The sequence below is a fragment of the Pristiophorus japonicus genome, chromosome 13 (genome assembly GCF_044704955.1).
Source record: "Pristiophorus japonicus isolate sPriJap1 chromosome 13, sPriJap1.hap1, whole genome shotgun sequence".
Taxonomy (NCBI): domain Eukaryota; kingdom Metazoa; phylum Chordata; class Chondrichthyes; family Pristiophoridae; genus Pristiophorus; species Pristiophorus japonicus.
Genome location: NC_091989.1, coordinates 7,337,266 through 7,356,128, shown reverse-complemented (window position 1 = coordinate 7,356,128; position 18,863 = coordinate 7,337,266). Strand labels below are relative to the sequence as shown.

Genomic DNA, 18,863 nt, shown 5'->3' with positions numbered 1-18,863 from the left:
TATCGAATGCCATCTGGAAATCCAAATACACCACATCCACTGGTTCCCCCTTATCCACCCTGCTCGTTACATCCTCAAAGAACTCCAGCAAATTTGTCAAACATGATTTCCCTTTCATAAAACCGTACTGACTCTGCTTGATTGAATTATGCTTTTCCAAATGTCCTGCTACTGCTTCCTTAATAATGCACTTCAGCATTTTCCCAACGACAATGTTAGGCCAACTGATCTATAGTTTCCTACTTTCTGTCTGCCTCCTTTTTTTAAATGGGGTGTTACATTTGCGGTTTTCCAATCCTCAGGGAATTTTGGTAGATTACAACCAATGCATCCACTATCTCTGCAGCCACTTATTTTAGGACCCTAGGATGCAAGCCATCAGGTCCAGGGGACTTATCCGCCTTCAGTCCCATTATTTTACTGAGTACTACTACTTTGGTGATAGTGATTGTATTAAGTTTCTCCCTCCCTATAGCCCCTTGATTATCCTCTATTGGGATTTTTTTTTTAGTGTTTTCTACTGTGAAGGCTGATACAAAATATTTGTTCAAAGTCTCTGCCATTTCCCTGTTCCCCATTATCAATTCCCCAGTCTCATCCTCTAGGGGACTGACATTTATTTAGCCACTCTTTTCCTTTTTATATATTTGTAGAAACTCTTACCATCTTGTTTTTATATTTCGTGCTAGTTTCCTTTATAATCTATCTTCCCTCTCTATCATTTTTTTCGCCGTTCTTTGCTGGCTTTTAAAAGTTTCCCAATCCTCTGGCCTCCCACTAGTCTTGGCCACATTGTGTGCCCTTGTTTTCAATTCGATACTACCCCTTATTTCCTTAGTTAGCCACGGATGGTTATCCCTTCTTTTACAGCCTTTCCTTCTCATTGGGATATATATTTTGTTGCGAGTTAGTTATGAAATATCTCCTTAAATGTACGTCACTGTTCATCAACCGTCCCACTCTTTAATCTATTTTCCCAGTCCACTTTAGCCAACTCTGCCTTCATATCTTTGTAACCTCCTTTATTTAAGCTTAGGACACTGGTAAGAGATCCAACTTTCTCACCCTCCAACTGAATTTGAAATTCAACCATGTTATGGTCACTCATTCCGAGAGGATTATTTACGAGGAGATCGTTTATTAATCCTGTCGCATTACACAGTACCAGATGTAAGAAAGCCTGCTCCCTGGTTGGTTCCGCAGCGTACTGTTCAAGGAAACTATCCCGGATACACTCTATGAGCTCTTCCTCAAGGCTACCCTGGCCAATTTGCTTTGTCTAATCAATATGAAGGTTAAAATCGTCCATGATTATTGCCGTTACTTTTTTTTTAAACAAGCCTCTATTTTGATTTATACTCCGTCCAACAGTGTAGCTACTGTTAGGGAGCCTATAGACTACGCCCACCTTATTATTCCTCATCTCCACCCAAACTGATTCAATATCTTGATCTTCTGAGCCAATATCATTTCTCACTAACGCACTGATCTCATCCTTTATTAATAGAGCTTTAGGCAAGGGGAAAGGCTAGAGAAACTGAGGTCTTTTCATTAGAGCAGAGAAGGTTAAGAGACGATCTAATACAGTAATCCTAGAAATTTACGGCATAGGAGGCCATTCGACCCATCGTATCTGTGCCGGCCGAAAAAGAGCTACCCAGCCTAATCACACTTTCCAGCTCTCGGTCCGTAGTCCTGTAGGTTACGGCACTTCAACTGCACATCCAAGTACTTTGTAAATGTGATGAAGGTTTCTGTCTCTACCACCCTTTCAGGCAAGTTCCAGACCACCACCACCCTCTGGGTGAAAAAGGCTCTCTCAACTCCCCTCTAATCCTTCCACCAATTACTTTAAATCTATGCCCCCTGGCTAATGACCTCTCTGCTAAGGGAAATAGGTGTCCACTTGATCTGGGCCCCTCATAACTTTATACACCTCAATCAAGTTTTCCCTCAGCCTCCTCTGTTCCAAAGAAAACCTACCCAGCCTGTCAAACTTTTCCTCATAGCTAAAATCCAATTGCTAATAGTTTGAAATTTATTAAAGATACACTGTACTGTGCTTCACAGAAATACATTTAGTATTTTACACACCATTTATTGTTTCCTAATGAATAGATGATTAACTCATGCAGCACAGAATGTAAGAAATTAATAACATTGGCTCAACTAAAATAGATCCTGTCAGAGTGCAAAAATTATTACAGGTACAATGTCTCAAATCCGGCTGTCCAAAGACTAGTTATTGGCTTCGAGGATGCGGAGGATCCTCTTCGGAGAAATCTTGACAGATCGGAAAAGCTGGTTTTCGGCGCATGTGCATCGCGCCCCGAAAACCGGCTTTTGCATGGCCCCGCCGGGTCCATGCGCACTTTGTGGAATTTTTGGCCCATAGATTTTCTTGTCCGAAATCCAGAAAAATCCAAAAACTGGCATGGTCTCGGTCCCGAGGTTGCCGGATTTGCGACGTTATACCTGCATTGCTTTAAGAATGTTACTCGCACTCACTTATTAATACGTTCAATTGAGTACACACGCTCTACTGAAAACACCTAAACAAATCCCATGATTAAAGTGTCCAAACCTGTGACATCTATAGGTTGCTGAGATCGAGTTCACTGATCGAGTTGTCACACAACACCGACTGTTGGATTTAATGTCCTGTAGGGTACTTATATTGAAATGCCTTGAATCTTAAGTCTGCATGCCTCCCACCTCTTGTGACACTGTAGCACAAGTTTCTCAGGTCTATTTTTCCTGCATGTCTTTTATTGGCCCTGAAATTGCGGTCGGAGGCTTCCTGTGGGTGGATGCCTCAGACCACAAAAATATTTACAAATGTACCTGGTGATCCCAGAGGAATAAACACTTGCGCTATGAGGCCTCCATTTGCAGCCGAGCGCAGAGGCTCACGTATTTCAGGAGCATATGTGCATCCTGGAATCACGTGGGCCGGACCAACTAATGAAAATGGCGTATTCCCATTCACAGTAATGGTGAGTTCCATTTGTACAAAGATCACTACTTCTGTGAATGGGCATACCCCCAAAAACACAAACATTTTAAATCAAGAAGAAATAAACTACATATTTAAAATTAATTGAAATTGAATTTAATTAAATGTTTTTTTTAATGTTTTAATAGGGATAAAAATAAACTTGCCTTAATGGACAGGGTTTTTAATATAAACATAAAAACACAAGAATTAGGAACAGGAGTAGGCCATCTAGCCCCTCGAGCCTGCTCCGCCATTCAACAAGATCATGGCTGATCTGGCCGTGGACTCAGCTCCACTTACCCGCCCGCTCCCTATAACCCTTAATTCCCTTATTGGTTAAAAATCTATCTATCTGTGACTTGAATACATTCAATGAGTTAGCGTCAACTGCTTCCTTGGGCAGAGAATTCCACAGATTCACAACCCTCTGGGAGAAGAAATTCCTTCTCAACTCGGTTTTAAATTGGCTCCCCCGTATTTTGAGGCTGTGCCCCCTAGTTCCAGTCTCCCCGACCAGTGGAAACAACCTCTCTGCCTCTATCTTGTCTATAAAAATTGATCACATTTTATTTTTCTATCTTTTAAAACTCTTATGCTGGTAAAAGCAGGACTTATGCCTGTATTTACCAGACACAAGAGTTTGAAGGACATTTGCTGGGCAAGAGTTGGGCCCAAATCTCCGCCCGCGAAGGCCCTTCTCCCGGAGAGGCGTTGGAACTGTCCGCAAGTGCCGGATTTCGGTGCATGTGCTTTGCGCGCCTAAACCCGGAACTTGCGGAGCCTCTTTGGGCACGTGCATACATCGTTGCATCCCCGAGAGGCCGCAATTTCAGGGCCATTCATTTCTTAAAATAAACTTACACGCTAACTATTTTTGAAAGTGCTTCGATACCCAGCACCAGAACTCCGCTGTGCGTCAACTACACATATTTGTGGTCAGTGAAGCCCGAACTCACATGCCAGTGCAAATTCTGGGTGCCAGAGTCTTCCGAAAAGTGTTGGTAGCAATAATTGCTACAAGTGTCTCATACTTATGAAGGACGCAGGATAATTAAACAATTAACGTGGATAAGTTTAAATTGCATTTTTGACTTTAGTAATGTTCAACAACTTGTATTTATATAGCGCTTTTGACGTAGTAAAATGTCCCAATGCACTTCATAGGAATGTTATAAAACAAAATTTGACACCGAGCCACAGGAGGAGATATTAGGGCAGATAACCAAAAGCTTGGTCAAAGAGGTGGGTTTATAAGGAGTTTCTTAAAGGAGGAGAGAGAGGTGTCGAGGCGGAGAGGTTTAGGGCCTCGATAATTCAAGGTACGGCCACCAATGATGGAGAGATTAAAATCAGGAATGCTCAAGAGGGCAAAAGTAGAGGAGCGCCAATATCTCGGGGGGGGGGGGCTGAAGGAGATTAGAAATAGGGAGGGGAGAGGCCATGGAGGGATTTGAAAACAAGGATGAGAATTTTAAAATCGAGGCGTTGCTTAAACGGGAGCCAATGTAGCTCAGGGGTGATGGGTGAGTGGAACTTGGTGTGAGTTGGGATACAGGCAGCAGAGTTTTGCATGAGCTCACGGAGGGTAGCACTTGGGAGGCCAGCCAGGAATGCGTTGGAGTAGTCAAGTCTAGTGGTAACAAAGAGGCAGGGATAGAGACATAGAAAATAGGTGCAGGAGTAGGCCATTCGGCCCTTCGAACCTGCACCACCATTCAATAAGATCATGGCTGATCATTCACCTCAGTACCCCTTTCCTGTTTTCTCTCCATACCCCTTGATCCCTTTAGACGTAAGGGCCATATCTAACTCCCTCTTGAATATATCCAATGAACTGGCATCAACAACTCTCTGCGGCAGGGAATTCCACAGGTTAACAACTCTCTGGGTGAAGAAGTTTCTCCTCATCTCAGTCCCAGATGGCTTACCCCTTATCCTAAGTCTATGTCCTCTGGTTCTGGACTTCCCCAACATCGGGAACATTCTTCCTGCATCTAACCTGTCCAGTTTCAAATACTAAAGTGTGGCTTGCATTTAAACCTTTGTGAACCTTCCCCTGAGCAGTTATGTAAACCTCGTCAGCACAAAATGAGTGGTATAAATCAAAAATTACGAGCAGTGGAGTAAACCATTGTGAAGGATTGTTTCACAAACTGGCCCCTTGAAGCTTTGTTAATTTGTTGCACAGACCATCTCTCATACATTTACCTTTTAATAACATTCAACCAATACTAACATTTCAATTATTTTCCCAATACAAGATTATGGACACACTCACTCAAATTGGAACACATAAAATCCCCAAAATTAATTCAGTATGCATAGCATTAAGTTTATTTTGTCACAGCAACTTTTCTGATGGCCGTGCTGTATTAATTGCATATCATGCATTTTGATAGAAGGAAAAGCCAACTGCTGTAATAATGACTGATGCAGTCACAAGAACGAAAGGAATAGTTTATATTTACATAGCATCTTTACTATCCTCGAGCTGTCCCAATGAATTACTGTTGACGTGTATTCATTGTTGGTAGGCAGGCAGGCGCAACAGCTAATTTGCTCACAAAGAGCCACAAACAACAAGATAAATGACAAGCTGATATGTTGTAGTGGTGTTGCCCGAGGGCGAAGTTTTGGCCAGGCCTTAAGTAGAGCTCCCAGTGCTCCTCTTCAAATAATGCCATGGGATCTTTTATATCCACCCAACCAAGCAAAGTGTCTCCTTTGAGAGAAAGTACAGCCAACAAGGCAGCACTCCCTCGCATTTAACAATGGAGGGGCTGTGGCCCAGGAGCGGCGCAGCATATAACAGCAGCGGGGTCGAGGCCCAGGGGAGGCGCAACAGAGCTTGGTCTCCAATCGTCCTGGTCTCCCTCGCCACTGGACCAAGACCTAGCTCTGTCAAGCCCATGTGGTGGATGATGTGCAACAGTCACCACATTAAAAAAATCCACGCACAGGCATCTTCCACCTTTAAGATGTAACTAATTGTAACACCTGTGGGCTCATCTTTTTTTGGTGTGAAGAATGTCATGCTCTATATACGAGAGACTGCTCAGTAGTAGTACTCCCTCAGCAGTGCACTGAAGTGTCAGCTTTACATTATGTATTCAAGTGCTGGAATACAGCCTTAACCTACAACCTTTTCACTCAGAGCCAAGATAAATATGTACATGCCTTCTTGTTCGTTACTGCCACGAGTTCCATTTTTTTTTTTAAACTGTAACATTCAAGTTACTGATGCTATATCCTGATCTTTTCTTGAGGGGCTACGAGCCTCAGCAGCGCCAATGGGGTGCAACATTTCAGAGAAGAACCGCTGAGAAAATGAGACAGCGCCACAACTGAAGGAAGATGAAATTGTTTGTGTAGATCCTCAACAGGGATTTAACGAAAGGACTTCACGGACTGGATCTCTCGTTTATCTCAGTACAATAAGATATAAATAAGTGTGCCATTGGCGTACACTTTGCCAAATCATGGTTGTTATCAAAGTTTGAACTCTTTGCACTGAACACATAGTCATCACAGCTGTTTATTCTTCACATGACTCAATAATAAAAATACTTGAAGCATGCTGCAGCACCTCCAGCACACTGGGGAAAAAGGGAAGTTTAAGGATGTTGCACCTGGTAAAAATGCCTTAAATTCAATCAGGTAAGACAAGGAAGAATTATTGAGAATATCTGCAAATCCCCCTCAATACAAAGCAATAGTTAGGCTCCAAAACATTCAATGTTCAGCATCAGAGATGCTGCCTGAAGCTGAGAGAATTAGGTAAACACAGGGTGGGGGGAGAAAGTTCCTGTGCAGGTTAAAAAGGACATAAAGAGTGCTGGTAATCTGAAGTAGAGCCACAGCGCAGAGTTCTGGCTGAGTAACATCTGAACCATTTTGCTTTCTCGACTAGCCTGTTGCACTTTTCCATAATCTTCTGATTTTATTGTGCACCTGGTTTTAACACTCATCTTTGCCTTGTGCTAAAATGATCCCAAGAAATTGCAAGATGTCTGTGCTCCTTTAATTCTGCCCTCTTAGCAGCCTTGATGATTATAAATCGCTCCACCATTGGTGGCCGTGCCTTCTGTTGCCTGGGCCCCAAGTTCTGGAACTCTCTGCTTAAACCTCTCCGCCTCTCTACCTCTTTTTCCTTCTTCAAGTCGCTCCTTAAAACCTACCTCTTTGACCAAGCTTTTGGTCACCTGCGCTAATTTCTACTTATGCAGCACGGTGTCAATTAAAAAAAAATCTCATAACACTCCTGTGAAGCGCCTTGGCACGTTTCATAATATTAAAGGCGCTATATAAATACAAGTTGTTGTTGTTGTTGTTGTTAAGTGCCTAAATCACACATTGAGCTTTGCAGTGAGACTCAGGACAGAGATGAGAAGCTTGAATCTGTCTGGTAATCATAAAAAAATAGAAACCATCAACCCACTTGCCCAAAACTTCTACAGTATTTATGAGGCATACTGTTCGAAGTCCGATAACTCTTTAGACGAGGGAGGAAAAATACAGAGATTCACGCGTCATTTAAAAAGCTTTACATTCCACATGTGCATGCCAAGACTGAGATTGTCCAATAACAAAAGCACTTGGGTTAGGCCACGTACAGCTCATTAAAAAAAACTGAACTGGAATGAAACACTCCTTAATCTTCATTTGAACTCTGAATAACTGCAGTTTGTTTTTATTTCAAAAAAAGATACGCAGGATAGATTGGAAGAGTGTATTTGGAAAACACGTCAACTTTTTACATTCGCAAATTCTGTTGATGGAGGCAAATTAGATACAACAGTCAGATCATTAACTAATTTGTACCAACTTTCTCATTATAATTTAATATTTGAAAAGTTTTGAGGATGTGTATTGAAAGAAAATGCAAAACTTAACAATAGTGAGGTATGGCGGGGGATTTCCAGCACAGAAAACATTGACAATGCAAACTTAATTATCTGTGACACATTGAATTATCATATTTTACCACTCTTCTTTTCAAAACTCCTTTATGTGGTTCACCAGTTAGAACGTAAGGACATAAGAAATAGGAGCAGGAGTCGGCCATTTGGCCCCTCGAGCCTGCTCCGCCATTCAATATCATGGCTGATCTGATCATGGACTCAGCTCCACTTCCCTGCCCGCTCCCCATAACCATCGACTCCCTTATTCAAAAATTTGTCGATTGCCACCTTAAATATATTCAAAGACCCAGCCTCCACAGCTCCCTGGGGCAGAGATTTCCAAAGATTCACGACCCTCTGAGAAAAGAAATTCCTCCTCATTTCCGTTTTAAGTGGGCGACCCCTTATTCTGAAACTATGTCCCCTAGATTCCCCCACAAGGGGAAATATCCTCTCTTCTCTGCATCTATCCTGTCAAGCCCTCTCAGAATCTTATATGTTTAAATAAGATCACCACGCATTCTTTTAAACTTCATTGAGTATAGCAACAGCTAAAGGCTGAAAAATAAGGAAATCACCAGCTCAAGTCTCAGAGCTGCAGAATATTAAAGTCTTGGCTCCGTGGAAGGTCAGAAGGTCGTGCATTCAAGCCCCACTCTGGGCCTCGAGTACAAAACCATGCTGACGCTTCAGTGACTGAGGGAGTGCCTTATGTATTTCAGAGAGCTGGTACCGGTGCGACGGGCCGAATGGACCCCTTCTGTGTTCCAAGACTCAATGATGATATGAATTCCTAGTGGCATGCCACCACAACACAAAATTCCCCGTAGTTTGGCACCATTTGGCAATTTCAGAGAGGACACAGATTGGCTGTTGTTGGAAACAGAAAATGCATCACACTGGTGCAGTAGGCAGTGTTATTCCAAAACTGGGGCTGAGGCACAACGTTGGGGTAAAGTAGAGGGAGCTTTAATCTGTATCTAGCTGTGTCGTACCTGACTTGGGAGTGTTACATGCCAACACTGGTTGCTTAAATGGAAAAATGTTCCAATGCTCCAGTACGAACGTCCCTTACCTTGATGAGCACAAAACAAAATCTTTTTTTTTGTTGCAATCTTGGAGATCTCAGTTATATTTCCCCACTTCCGGGACGACTCGAATGATACTATCTCTGGTCCTGGAGCAGTTCCATTGTAAACAACTGGAAGCTGTGGGACGGGAGGGTGACCCGCCAGTCTGAGGGCAGCTCCACACCCAACCAGACGACTGCAGGAAATGACACTATCAATGCGTGCGTACGTGTAGGAGAGTAGGCTAATGACCTTTGTTGCAAAGGGGATGGAGTATAAAAGAACATGAAACATAAGAACATAAGAAATAGGAGCAGGAGCAGGCCATACGGCCCCTCGAGCCTGCTCCGCCATTTAGTAAGATCATGGACTCAGCTCCACTTCCCTGCCTGCTCCCAATAACCCCTTATCGTTTAAGAAACTGTCTATTTCTGTCTTAAATTTGTTCAGAGCAAGTTATTATTTAAATGGAGAAAGATTGCAAAGTGCCGCAGTACAGGATGGCCTGGGGGTTACTTGCGCATGAAACACAAAAGGATAGTATGCAGGTACAGCAAGTGATCAGGAAGGCCAATGGTATCTTGACCTTTATTGCGAAAGGGATGGAGTATAAAAGCAGGGAAGTCTTGCTACAGCTATATAAGGTATTGGTGAGGCCACACCTGGAATACTGCGTGCAGTTTTGATTTCCATATTTACGAAAAGATATACTTGCTTTGGAGGCAGTTCAGAAAAGGTTCACTCGGTTGATTCCGGGGATGATGGGGTTGACTTATGAGGAAAGGTTGAATAGGTTGGGCCTCTACGCATTGGAATTCAGAAGAATGAGAGGTGATCTTATCGAGACGTATAAGATTATGAGGGGACTTGACAAGGTGGATGCAGAGAGGATGTTTTCACTGATGGGGGAGACTAGAACTAGGGGGCATAATCTGAGAATAAGGGACCGCCCATTTAAAACTAAGATTGGGAGGAATTTCTTCTCTCAGAGGGTTGTAAATCTGTGGAATTCTCTGCCCCAGAGAGCTGTGAAGGCTGGGTCATTGAATACATTTAAGACAGAGACAGATTCTTAAATGCTAAGGGGAAAAGGGGTTATGGGGAGCGGGTGAGGAAGTGGACCTGGGTCCATGATCGGATCAGCCATGATCGTATTGAATGTCGGAGCAGGCTCGAGGGGCCGTATGGCCGACTTCTGCTCCTATTTCTTATGGTGATGCGTTTTTGACTGGTACCTTGTCCCAATTGCTGGTGAAAACTAGAGAAAAGGAGCTCTTTTTTATCTCATCTACGGGAGGGCAAAACTGCAAAGTGTACAAAATCAGTCATAAATTTAGTATTAGTCTTTGCTGCTTCCGATTTGGTCTGGAGGTGAAAGCTCTGGACCAATGTTCCCTCGAAGCTGTGCCGATTCGCAGTGTCTGTGAGGTCCCACACAGACCATTCACCAGCTTTTGCATCGTAAAAACCGCGCAGGCACAAGATCTGAATGGGCAACGCAGTCAAGTAAAGGGACCGCACAGAAATTTTTTTTAAAGGAAGCATTGCACCGGACGTGGATTTACTTAAAGCCAGGTCAGAATACACATCCATACTTTACGGAGTTTATGCAGGCAATGAGATTGGTTTATGGGAACATGGGTTTAAACAGATTTCAGAGCTTAATCTTCAACATAAAAAGTGGACCTTATACCATGTGAGCGTACCACACTACTGGTAATGGTTATTGACATGAGAAAGTAGCAATAAATCAGTTCCCCCAAACTCGTTTTTTTTAAACAAGTAATTGTCCCTTTAACTTAAAAATGAAAAGGAACTAAATTCAACAGCAAACAGGAAAGCAAAGTCTAACTTTCAGCAAATTAAGTGATCAGCAAAAAACTACCCAAAATATAGGGCTCAATTTTTCCCAAAGCATTTTTTCTTTGTACTTGAAAAGTTACATCTGTTTTTTTGGGGCCCAAGTACGGCAAAAAAAAATGCTCTAAGTTTCCCTGTTAGATTTCTTCATTTTGGCGTGGCCTAACCGGTCCTTTAGTTTTGGGCGTGGAGCCTTGATCTGCGCCAAAAAGATCGGATTGCCATGGTAACCAGGGACACAATGCGAGCTGAGGCTGCAAAGTAAAACATACAGCCAGCTCCCAACACATTAAAACATATTGCATCAACTTAAAAACACATTAAAATATATTGTAGCAACTTACCTCCAATTAGTAAAGCCGGTCTCGCACCCCGGCCCTAGCCTAGGCCGAAGGGCTTGCCGGTCCGCTCCCCTGCCCCTAGCCCGGGCCAAGTGGCCTCCCTGTCCGCTCCCCCACCCCTAGCCCAGGCCGAGTGGCCTCCTCCCTCCTGATCCCCGCACCTAACTACACCCGAAAGGCTTCCCCTCCACCCTGTCCCCACCTCTCTCTCCCCCTCTCTCTTACCTTTCCTGTTATTGTTGTCCGGGCATCTGCTGCACTTACCTGCACCGATTTCCTTACCTGCGTCGGGAAGGTTTTTCTACAGAGGCCACATACGCTGGCTTAAGCAGAACTGGAGTAACTCTCAGCTGGCCAAACTTGCCTAAATGGCCAGAATTGGCATAGGTGGCAGGTTACGCCCCCTTTGGCTGAAAAAAAAACTTACCTAAGAAATCGTAACCAAGTTAAAGTGATATGCTTGCCAGCTATTGTAACAAAAGATCTTTATCCGAGGCATTCCTTCCCCACCCTCGTTGATTCCATGAGACAAAGAACAAAAGCCCTTTCAACACTAAATTTTCTCAGTATTTACAAAGTGTCAAAATTAACACTGACCGACAAGAACTGTATTGCCAGATCATCCAGCAACATTCCTGTACGTTAAACTCTAAATACTGACTCATATTCCACCTGTGCCAGAACACTTAGCACAAGCTTATCAGCAAAAATCCAGCTTCCACCTAGTGCCCACTGGTGTACATATATTATTCTTCTTACAATAGAAGTTCAGACAGAAGCTTAGCCGCAACGCAGCTCATTATCTGCTTTCTTACTTAGTGGGCAAAAAATGTGGGCTCTGCCAATGGCTCAGCTGGTTAAGGCAGTGAATATCTGAGCCATACACAACAGTAAGATTCCATGATTGATCCCTAATAGATACTAATTTAGCAGTTCTCAATCAGGGCAGTGTTAGGGGCACTCAAATTTACCTCAGCACTCTTAGGATACAGTGGACAAAAATCAGCCATGGTTTCTTTCCTAACACAGCTGAATGAGTGGACTTTGAAAAAACAAATGCTGTAAAACATCCGAAGGCATTTCACAGGAGCGTTATTAAACACAATTTGACATCAAGCCACATAAGGAGATATTAGAACAGCTTGGTCAAAGAGATTTAAAGGAGCATCTTAAAGGAGGAGAGGTAGCGAGGCGGAGAGGTTTAGGGAGGGAGTTCCACAGCATTGGGCCTCAGCAGCTGAAGGCACGGCTGCCAATGATGGAGCGATTAAAATCGGCAATGGGCAAAAGACCAGAATTGGAGCAGCACAGATATCTCGGAGAGTTGTGAGGCTGGAGGAGATTACAGAGATAGGGAGGAGCGAAGCCATGGAGGGATTTGAAAACAAGGATGAGAATTTTGAAATCGAGGTGCTGTTAACTGGGAGCCAATGTAGGTCAGTGAGCACAGGGTGAGCGGGACTTGGTGCGAGTTAGGACACAGGCAGCAGAGATTGGATGAGCTTAAGTTTATGGACGGTGGCTAGGAGAGCGTTGGAATAGTCACAAGTCTAGAGGTAACAAAAAAAACAGGATTAAACAAGAACCAGTGGGTTGGAAGACATTCTCGAAACATATTGTTTTTTTCAGATCAATGCAATGGAAAGTTTCTGACAGCAGCAGGGAATGGGCAGAGGGAAGAGGGAAGAGAAATAGAATAGTTCCCACTTATCAAGAGTCATTGCCCTTGTCATTTTCTTTTCCAACCCAAGTATAGGCTTTACTCCAATTATATGTAAATAAACCAAGAAACCAGAACTATTTCACAGATATTATTTAAGTCTTGATCAGGTATCAAAAGCCCAGTCAGAAATTAGTTAGTGTTCTAGTAGTAGATTTGTTTCTTCATTCTGTGTTTAGAATTTGGATTGGCAGTCAACACATTGGTTTTTGTGCTGCTCACCCATCACCCTCTGTGCTCGCTGACCTACATTGGCTCCTGGTGAAGCAACGCCTCGATTTCAAAATTCTCATCCTTGTTTTCAGTGACTAGTGGAGTGCCAGTGACTAGTGGAGTGCCGCAGGGCTCAGTGCTGGGACCCCAGCTCTTTACAATACACATTAATGATTTAAATGAAGGAATTGAGTGTAATATCTCCAAGTTTGCAGATGACACTAAACTTGTTGGCGGTGTGAGCTGTGAGGAGGACGCCAAGAGGCTGCAGGGTGACTTGGACAGGTTTGGTGAGTGGAAAATGCAGGGCAGATGCAGTATAATGTGGATAAATCTGAGGTTATCCATTTTGGGGGCAAAAACGCAAAGAAAGATTATCTGAATGGCGGCAGATTCGGAAAAGGGGAGGTGCAACGAGACCTGGGTGTCATGGTTCATCAGTCATTAAAAGTAGGCATGCAGGTACAGCAGGCGGTGAAGGCGGCAAATGGTATGTTGGCCTTCATAGCTAGGGGATTTGAGTATAGGAGCAGGGAGGTCTTACTGCAGTTGTACAGGACCTTAGTGAGGCCTCACCTGGAATATTGTGTTCAGTTTTGGTCTCCTAATCTGAGGAAGGACGTTCTTGCTATTGAGGGAGTGCAGCGAAGGTTCACCAGACTGATTCCCGGGATGGCTGGACTGACATATGAGGAGAGACTGGATCAACTGGGCCTTTATAAATTGGAGTTTAGAAGGATGAGAGGGGATCTCATAGAAACATACAAGATTCTGACGGGACAGGACAGGTTAGATGCGGGTAGATTGTTCCCGATGTTGGGGAAGTCCAGAACCAGGGGACACAGTCTTCGGATAAGGGGTAGGCCATTTAGGACTGAGGTGAGGAGAAACTTCTTCACTCAGAGTTGTTATCCTGTGGAATTCCCTACCGCAGAGAGTTGTTGATGCCAGTTCATTGGATATATTCAAGAGGGAGTTAGATATGGCCCTTACGGCTAAGGGGATGAAGGGGTATGGAGAGAAAGCAGGAAAGGGGTACTGAGGGAATGATGGTGCAGGCTCGAAGGGCCGAATGGCCTACTCCTGCACCTATTTTCTATGTTTCTATGTTTCAAATCCCTCCATGGCCTCGCTCCTCCTCACCTCTGCAAATGATCGAAGTGCAGTGAAAAGATTTGATGCAAAAACCATTGCAATATAAACTGAGCCGTCCTTACCTAGTTTAATCAAAAATTCCCGTTCGAGTTCCTGCACTTGCTTGATGGCCTCTTCAAGGGAGCCACAGAATTTCATCTTTGGCCGAAGCAGTTCAAGTATGTCACTTATCATGTAGTCAACATCAATGGGGAAGGGGTGATCTTTTGTCCACACATCTAAACTCTTCTTCCACCAGATGTATCGCTACAGAGGCATAAACACAAGTTCTTTTAGTATGTACAAAAACTATAATCATGATTTAAATAAATATGAAATAAAATAGTCCACATTATTAATTTAAAGAGAATTGACAGCAGTTGCATGAAATCTACAATGGAACCCCACTGAGATGACACCAATTATTCCCACTTTTTTCTTAAGATAGTGAAATAAAAAATAAAACTATCGAAATTAGAATTAGATCAGGAAAAGGGATGCACTGAGAGAAAAGGTTGGACAAGATGTGGATGCGCTGCAGAGAACAAAAATAAAGTTTCAGAAGTGTTGGAAAATAACTGCAAAGGGATTACATGATGGTCGCAGAGGTTGGAGCTGATCGCTAGGTGACTTACATTGTTATTCACAAACCATATGTGAATAGGTTTTTTTGGCGAAAGTAGCTAACAGGAGCCAAATGTATCACTCAGTTCCTATTTGCCTCAATAAATGGTGCAGTTTTGCACAAAAGTTTTGGAAATCCACCTTTTCAGTGACAGATGCAACCAATTCCCATTTGACAGCATTCTAAACAGTGGCACCGTGAAGGCAGAAGCAGCTGATAACATAGTTACCTTCAGCGTAACTGAACTGCAGCACCCCCTTCCAATTTTGACAGACATCTAGGAGGCACTGCAATCAAAATTGCTGTCCTACAGGTGCAAGGGAATGGGGGAGAGTTTTGGTCAGTCAGACTGACAACGGCCATGCTTTCTGACCTACACTTTCGCCCTCCAGTTGGTTAAAGCAGCTTTCTGTTGCTTAGAGTACCTACGAGTCTATGACATGAACTAGAATTTGTTCAGACATCAATGGTCTAAGTGTTCAGTTGACTGGGCTTGGCTCAGTGGGTAGCACTCTTGCCCGAGTCAGGAGGTTGTGGGTTCAAGCCCTATTCCTGAACGTGAGCCCATAATCTACAGTGATACTTCAATGCAACGGTAAATGAATGCATCATCCAAAGCACCAAGCTTTGGATGAGATATTAAACACAGGCTCAGTCTGCTAGTTCAGAGGGATATTAAAGAACTTGCATTTATATAGCACCTTTCACGAGCTAGCATGTCCCAAAGCACTTCACAGCCACTGAAGTATTTTTGAAGTGTAGTCACTGTTGTCATGTAGGAAACGGGGCAGTCAATTTACGCTCAGCCAGATCCCAGAAACAACAATGAGATAAATGACCAGATAATTTACTTTAGTGATGCTCGTTGAGGGCTAATATTGGCCAGGAAACAGAGAACTCCCATGCTCTTCTTCAAATAGTGCTATGGGACCTTGTATGTCAAACTGAGAAGACAAAAAGGAACTCGGTTTAATGTCTCAACTGAAAGACAACACCTCCAGCCGTGCAGCACTCTCTCAGTACTACACTTTGGTGTCTGCCTAGATTATGCGCTTGAGTCTCTGGAGAAGTGCTTAAATCCATGATCTTCTGATTCAGAGGCAAGAGTGCTACCATTGAATTAAAACTGAGAGACCATGGTACCATTTGAAGGATAGAGCATTGTCCACTAGTCCTAGCTAACACGCCTCCATCTACTAAAACTAAAAGCAGATCTACAGATCGTTTATCTATTGGATAGCAAGATTCCGCAAATAGCAGAGTTATTTACTTGACTGATTAAAAACTGCAAAAGTTATTGCGTGCAAAACAATGAGATGTTTCAGAGGTATAATCAAAAGCTACATTAATGCAATGGTTTTAGTCTTTCCTCCGGGAACAGTTAGAACATAAGAACCTAAGAAATAGGAGCAGGAGTCGGCCATACTGCCCCTCGAGCCTGCTCCGCCATTTAATACGATCATGGCTGATCTGATCCTGGACTCCGGTCCGCTTCCCTGTCCGCTCTCCATAACCCCTTATTCCCTTATCGGTTAAGAAACTGTCTATCTCTGACTTAAATTTATTCAATGCCCTGGCTTCCACAGCTCTGAGGCAGTGAATTCCACAGATTTACAACCCTCAAAGAAGAAATTTCTCCTCATCTCAGTTTTAAATGGGCGGCCCCTTATTCTAAGATCATGCCCTCTAGTTCTAGTCTCCCCCATCAGTGGAAACATCATCTCTGCATCCACCTTGTCAAGCCCACTCATAATCTTATATGTTTCCATAAGATCACCTCTCATTCTTCTGAACTCCAATGAGTAGCGGTCCAACCTCCTCAATCTTTCCTCATAAATCATCCCCCTCATCTCCGTCAACCCTCAGTTCTCTGCCACCTCCAAAAAATAGCCCAAAACAGACACCATTACAATTTCTGACTTTTTTTTTTAAAGTCCTATTTGTGTTCTCGGTATTATACAGTAACAGTTAACTTGTCAAATCCCATTTATACTGAACCACATTATCTTTATAAATACAAACAGGGCATTAGTAAGAAACCAGATCTCTCTTTTCTTTCAATCTGACTTGGCACTTTGAGCAAAGCAGCAAGCTTGGCCCTCAGCTACTTTGCCTTTTAAGCCATGCAGACGTCCCACGGGCTTTTAAATACACCAAACCGCGCTTGCGTGGGAATTTGACTGGGCTGCACAGCCAGTTAAAGGGCCGCACAGCCAGTTCAAGGGCCCCTGCACCCAAAATAAAATTAAAGGGAACATTGGTCCTCAGTCGGCCAAAAGGCAGTTTTAAAATGTTTGTCGAGACTGCCTTTTAATTTTATTTGACCGAATGCTTATTCCTCAACAGAGACTGAAGTCTTTACAAGAAAATTAAAAAACACAGGTTTCCATGCACGGTGGCATTGTTCCTCAGCACGGTGATCTGAAACCTTAGGAGAAAATGAACTAAAAATATCCCATACCAAATAAGAGTTTTGTGTTTGTAAGCTTAACACAATGTGGAAGGGAGATTAAAAACTACATATACTTAACTTCTCTTTTGATTGCTTGAATTTCAACCTGACATTAAACATATAACATCTACAATGAGGTGTCCTATTCAAAGAAATTCAGCACAATTTGGTGTAACCAAATCTTTTGATTTTTTTTCCCCACATGCATTGCTGAGACATTTAAAATATACTATTGAATTACCCATGGCTTTGCTAATAATTGGTTAGAGGAGATGGTATACCATTGAGTTGTGTTTTTTGTCACACGCTGAGGTCGTTAAAGCTTCACCTCTGGAGCTAATGTTACTCATTGATAGAAAGAAAAAAAGACTTTCACGACCACCAGACGTCCCAAAGCGCCTCACAGCCAATAAAGTACTTTCCGGAGTATAGTCATTGTTGTAATGTAGGAAACGCGGCAGTCAATTTGCACACTGCAAACTCCCACAAACAGCAATGTGATAATGACCAGATAATCTGTTTTAGTGAAGGTGGTTGTGGGATAAATATTGGCCCCAGGACACCGGGGATAACTCCCCTGCTCTTCTTCAAAATAGTGCCGTGGGATCTTTTACATCCACCTGAGAGAGCAGACGGGGCCTCGGTTTAATGTCTCATCCGAAAGACGGTACCTCCGACAGTGCAGCGCATCCTCAGCACTGCACTGGGAGTGTCAGCCTGGATTTTTGTGCTCAAGTTCCTGGAATGGGACATGAGCCCACAACCTTCTGACTCAGAGGCTACCCAATGAGCCACGGCTGACACTTTCAATTTCAATGAACTGGGAATGTAACAGCATCACTAACTCAAAAAAGTTTTAACATGCATAGCTATATGTACTCTACTACTAGACTGAGACCTGGGAGTCCCTGGCCAAAGACCGCCCTAAGTGGAGAAAGCGCATCCGGGAGGGCGCTGAGCACCTCGAGTCTCATCGCCGAGAGCATGCAGAAATCAACCGCAGACAGCGGAAGGAGCGTGTAGCAAACCAGTCCCACCCACCCTTCCCTCAACGACTATCTGTCCCACCTATGACAGAGACTGTGGTTCTCATATTGGACTGTACAACCAACTAAGAACTCATGTTAAGAATGGAAGCAAGTCTCCCTCGATTCCGAGGGACTACCTATGATGACTACTATTTTTAAACAAAGTTTGTGAAAGTACTGCTTTCAAAGCAATTTAAAAACATACCTGAAAATATACAAGGAAACAGTCCAGCTTTCGCTTGCTGGAGCCTCTGTCAAAGTACTGTCCGCAAGTGTCCAGCAGAGTGCAGACCAGTCGAATACGGAATAAATGCTCTGGTGGGTCCAGGGGTGTTGCACTGCCATCACCACTTATACCAAATGTAATAAAGGAATATAAAATTCGGAAGATGACCGCAGACTCCACCATTCTATAATTATACAATTCTCCGAGGAACTTAACACTGCTGATACGCCTCTGGTTGAATTTGGGTTGGTTGACCTGAAAAGCAAAGAGAGCTTGGTCATTACAAGTTGACATA

General features: G+C 43.3%; 1 protein-coding gene across 3 annotated transcripts in view; it reads right to left on the bottom strand.

The window, feature by feature from the left end:
- upf2 (UPF2 regulator of nonsense mediated mRNA decay) overlaps nucleotides 1–18,863 on the bottom strand; it is a 126,601-nt gene that overhangs the window by 55,479 nt on the left and 52,259 nt on the right. For all 3 annotated transcript variants that reach the window (XR_011596252.1, XM_070897107.1, XM_070897108.1), the window contains 2 exons: nucleotides 18,548–18,823; nucleotides 14,321–14,504 (listed from right to left, as the gene is read on the bottom strand). Coding sequence is in view for 2 of the 3 variants with exons in the window: in XM_070897107.1 (XP_070753208.1) it covers nucleotides 14,321–14,504; nucleotides 18,548–18,823 (460 nt within the window). In the remaining variant the exon portion in view is untranslated. The remainder of the gene's footprint in view (nucleotides 1–14,320; nucleotides 14,505–18,547; nucleotides 18,824–18,863) is intronic.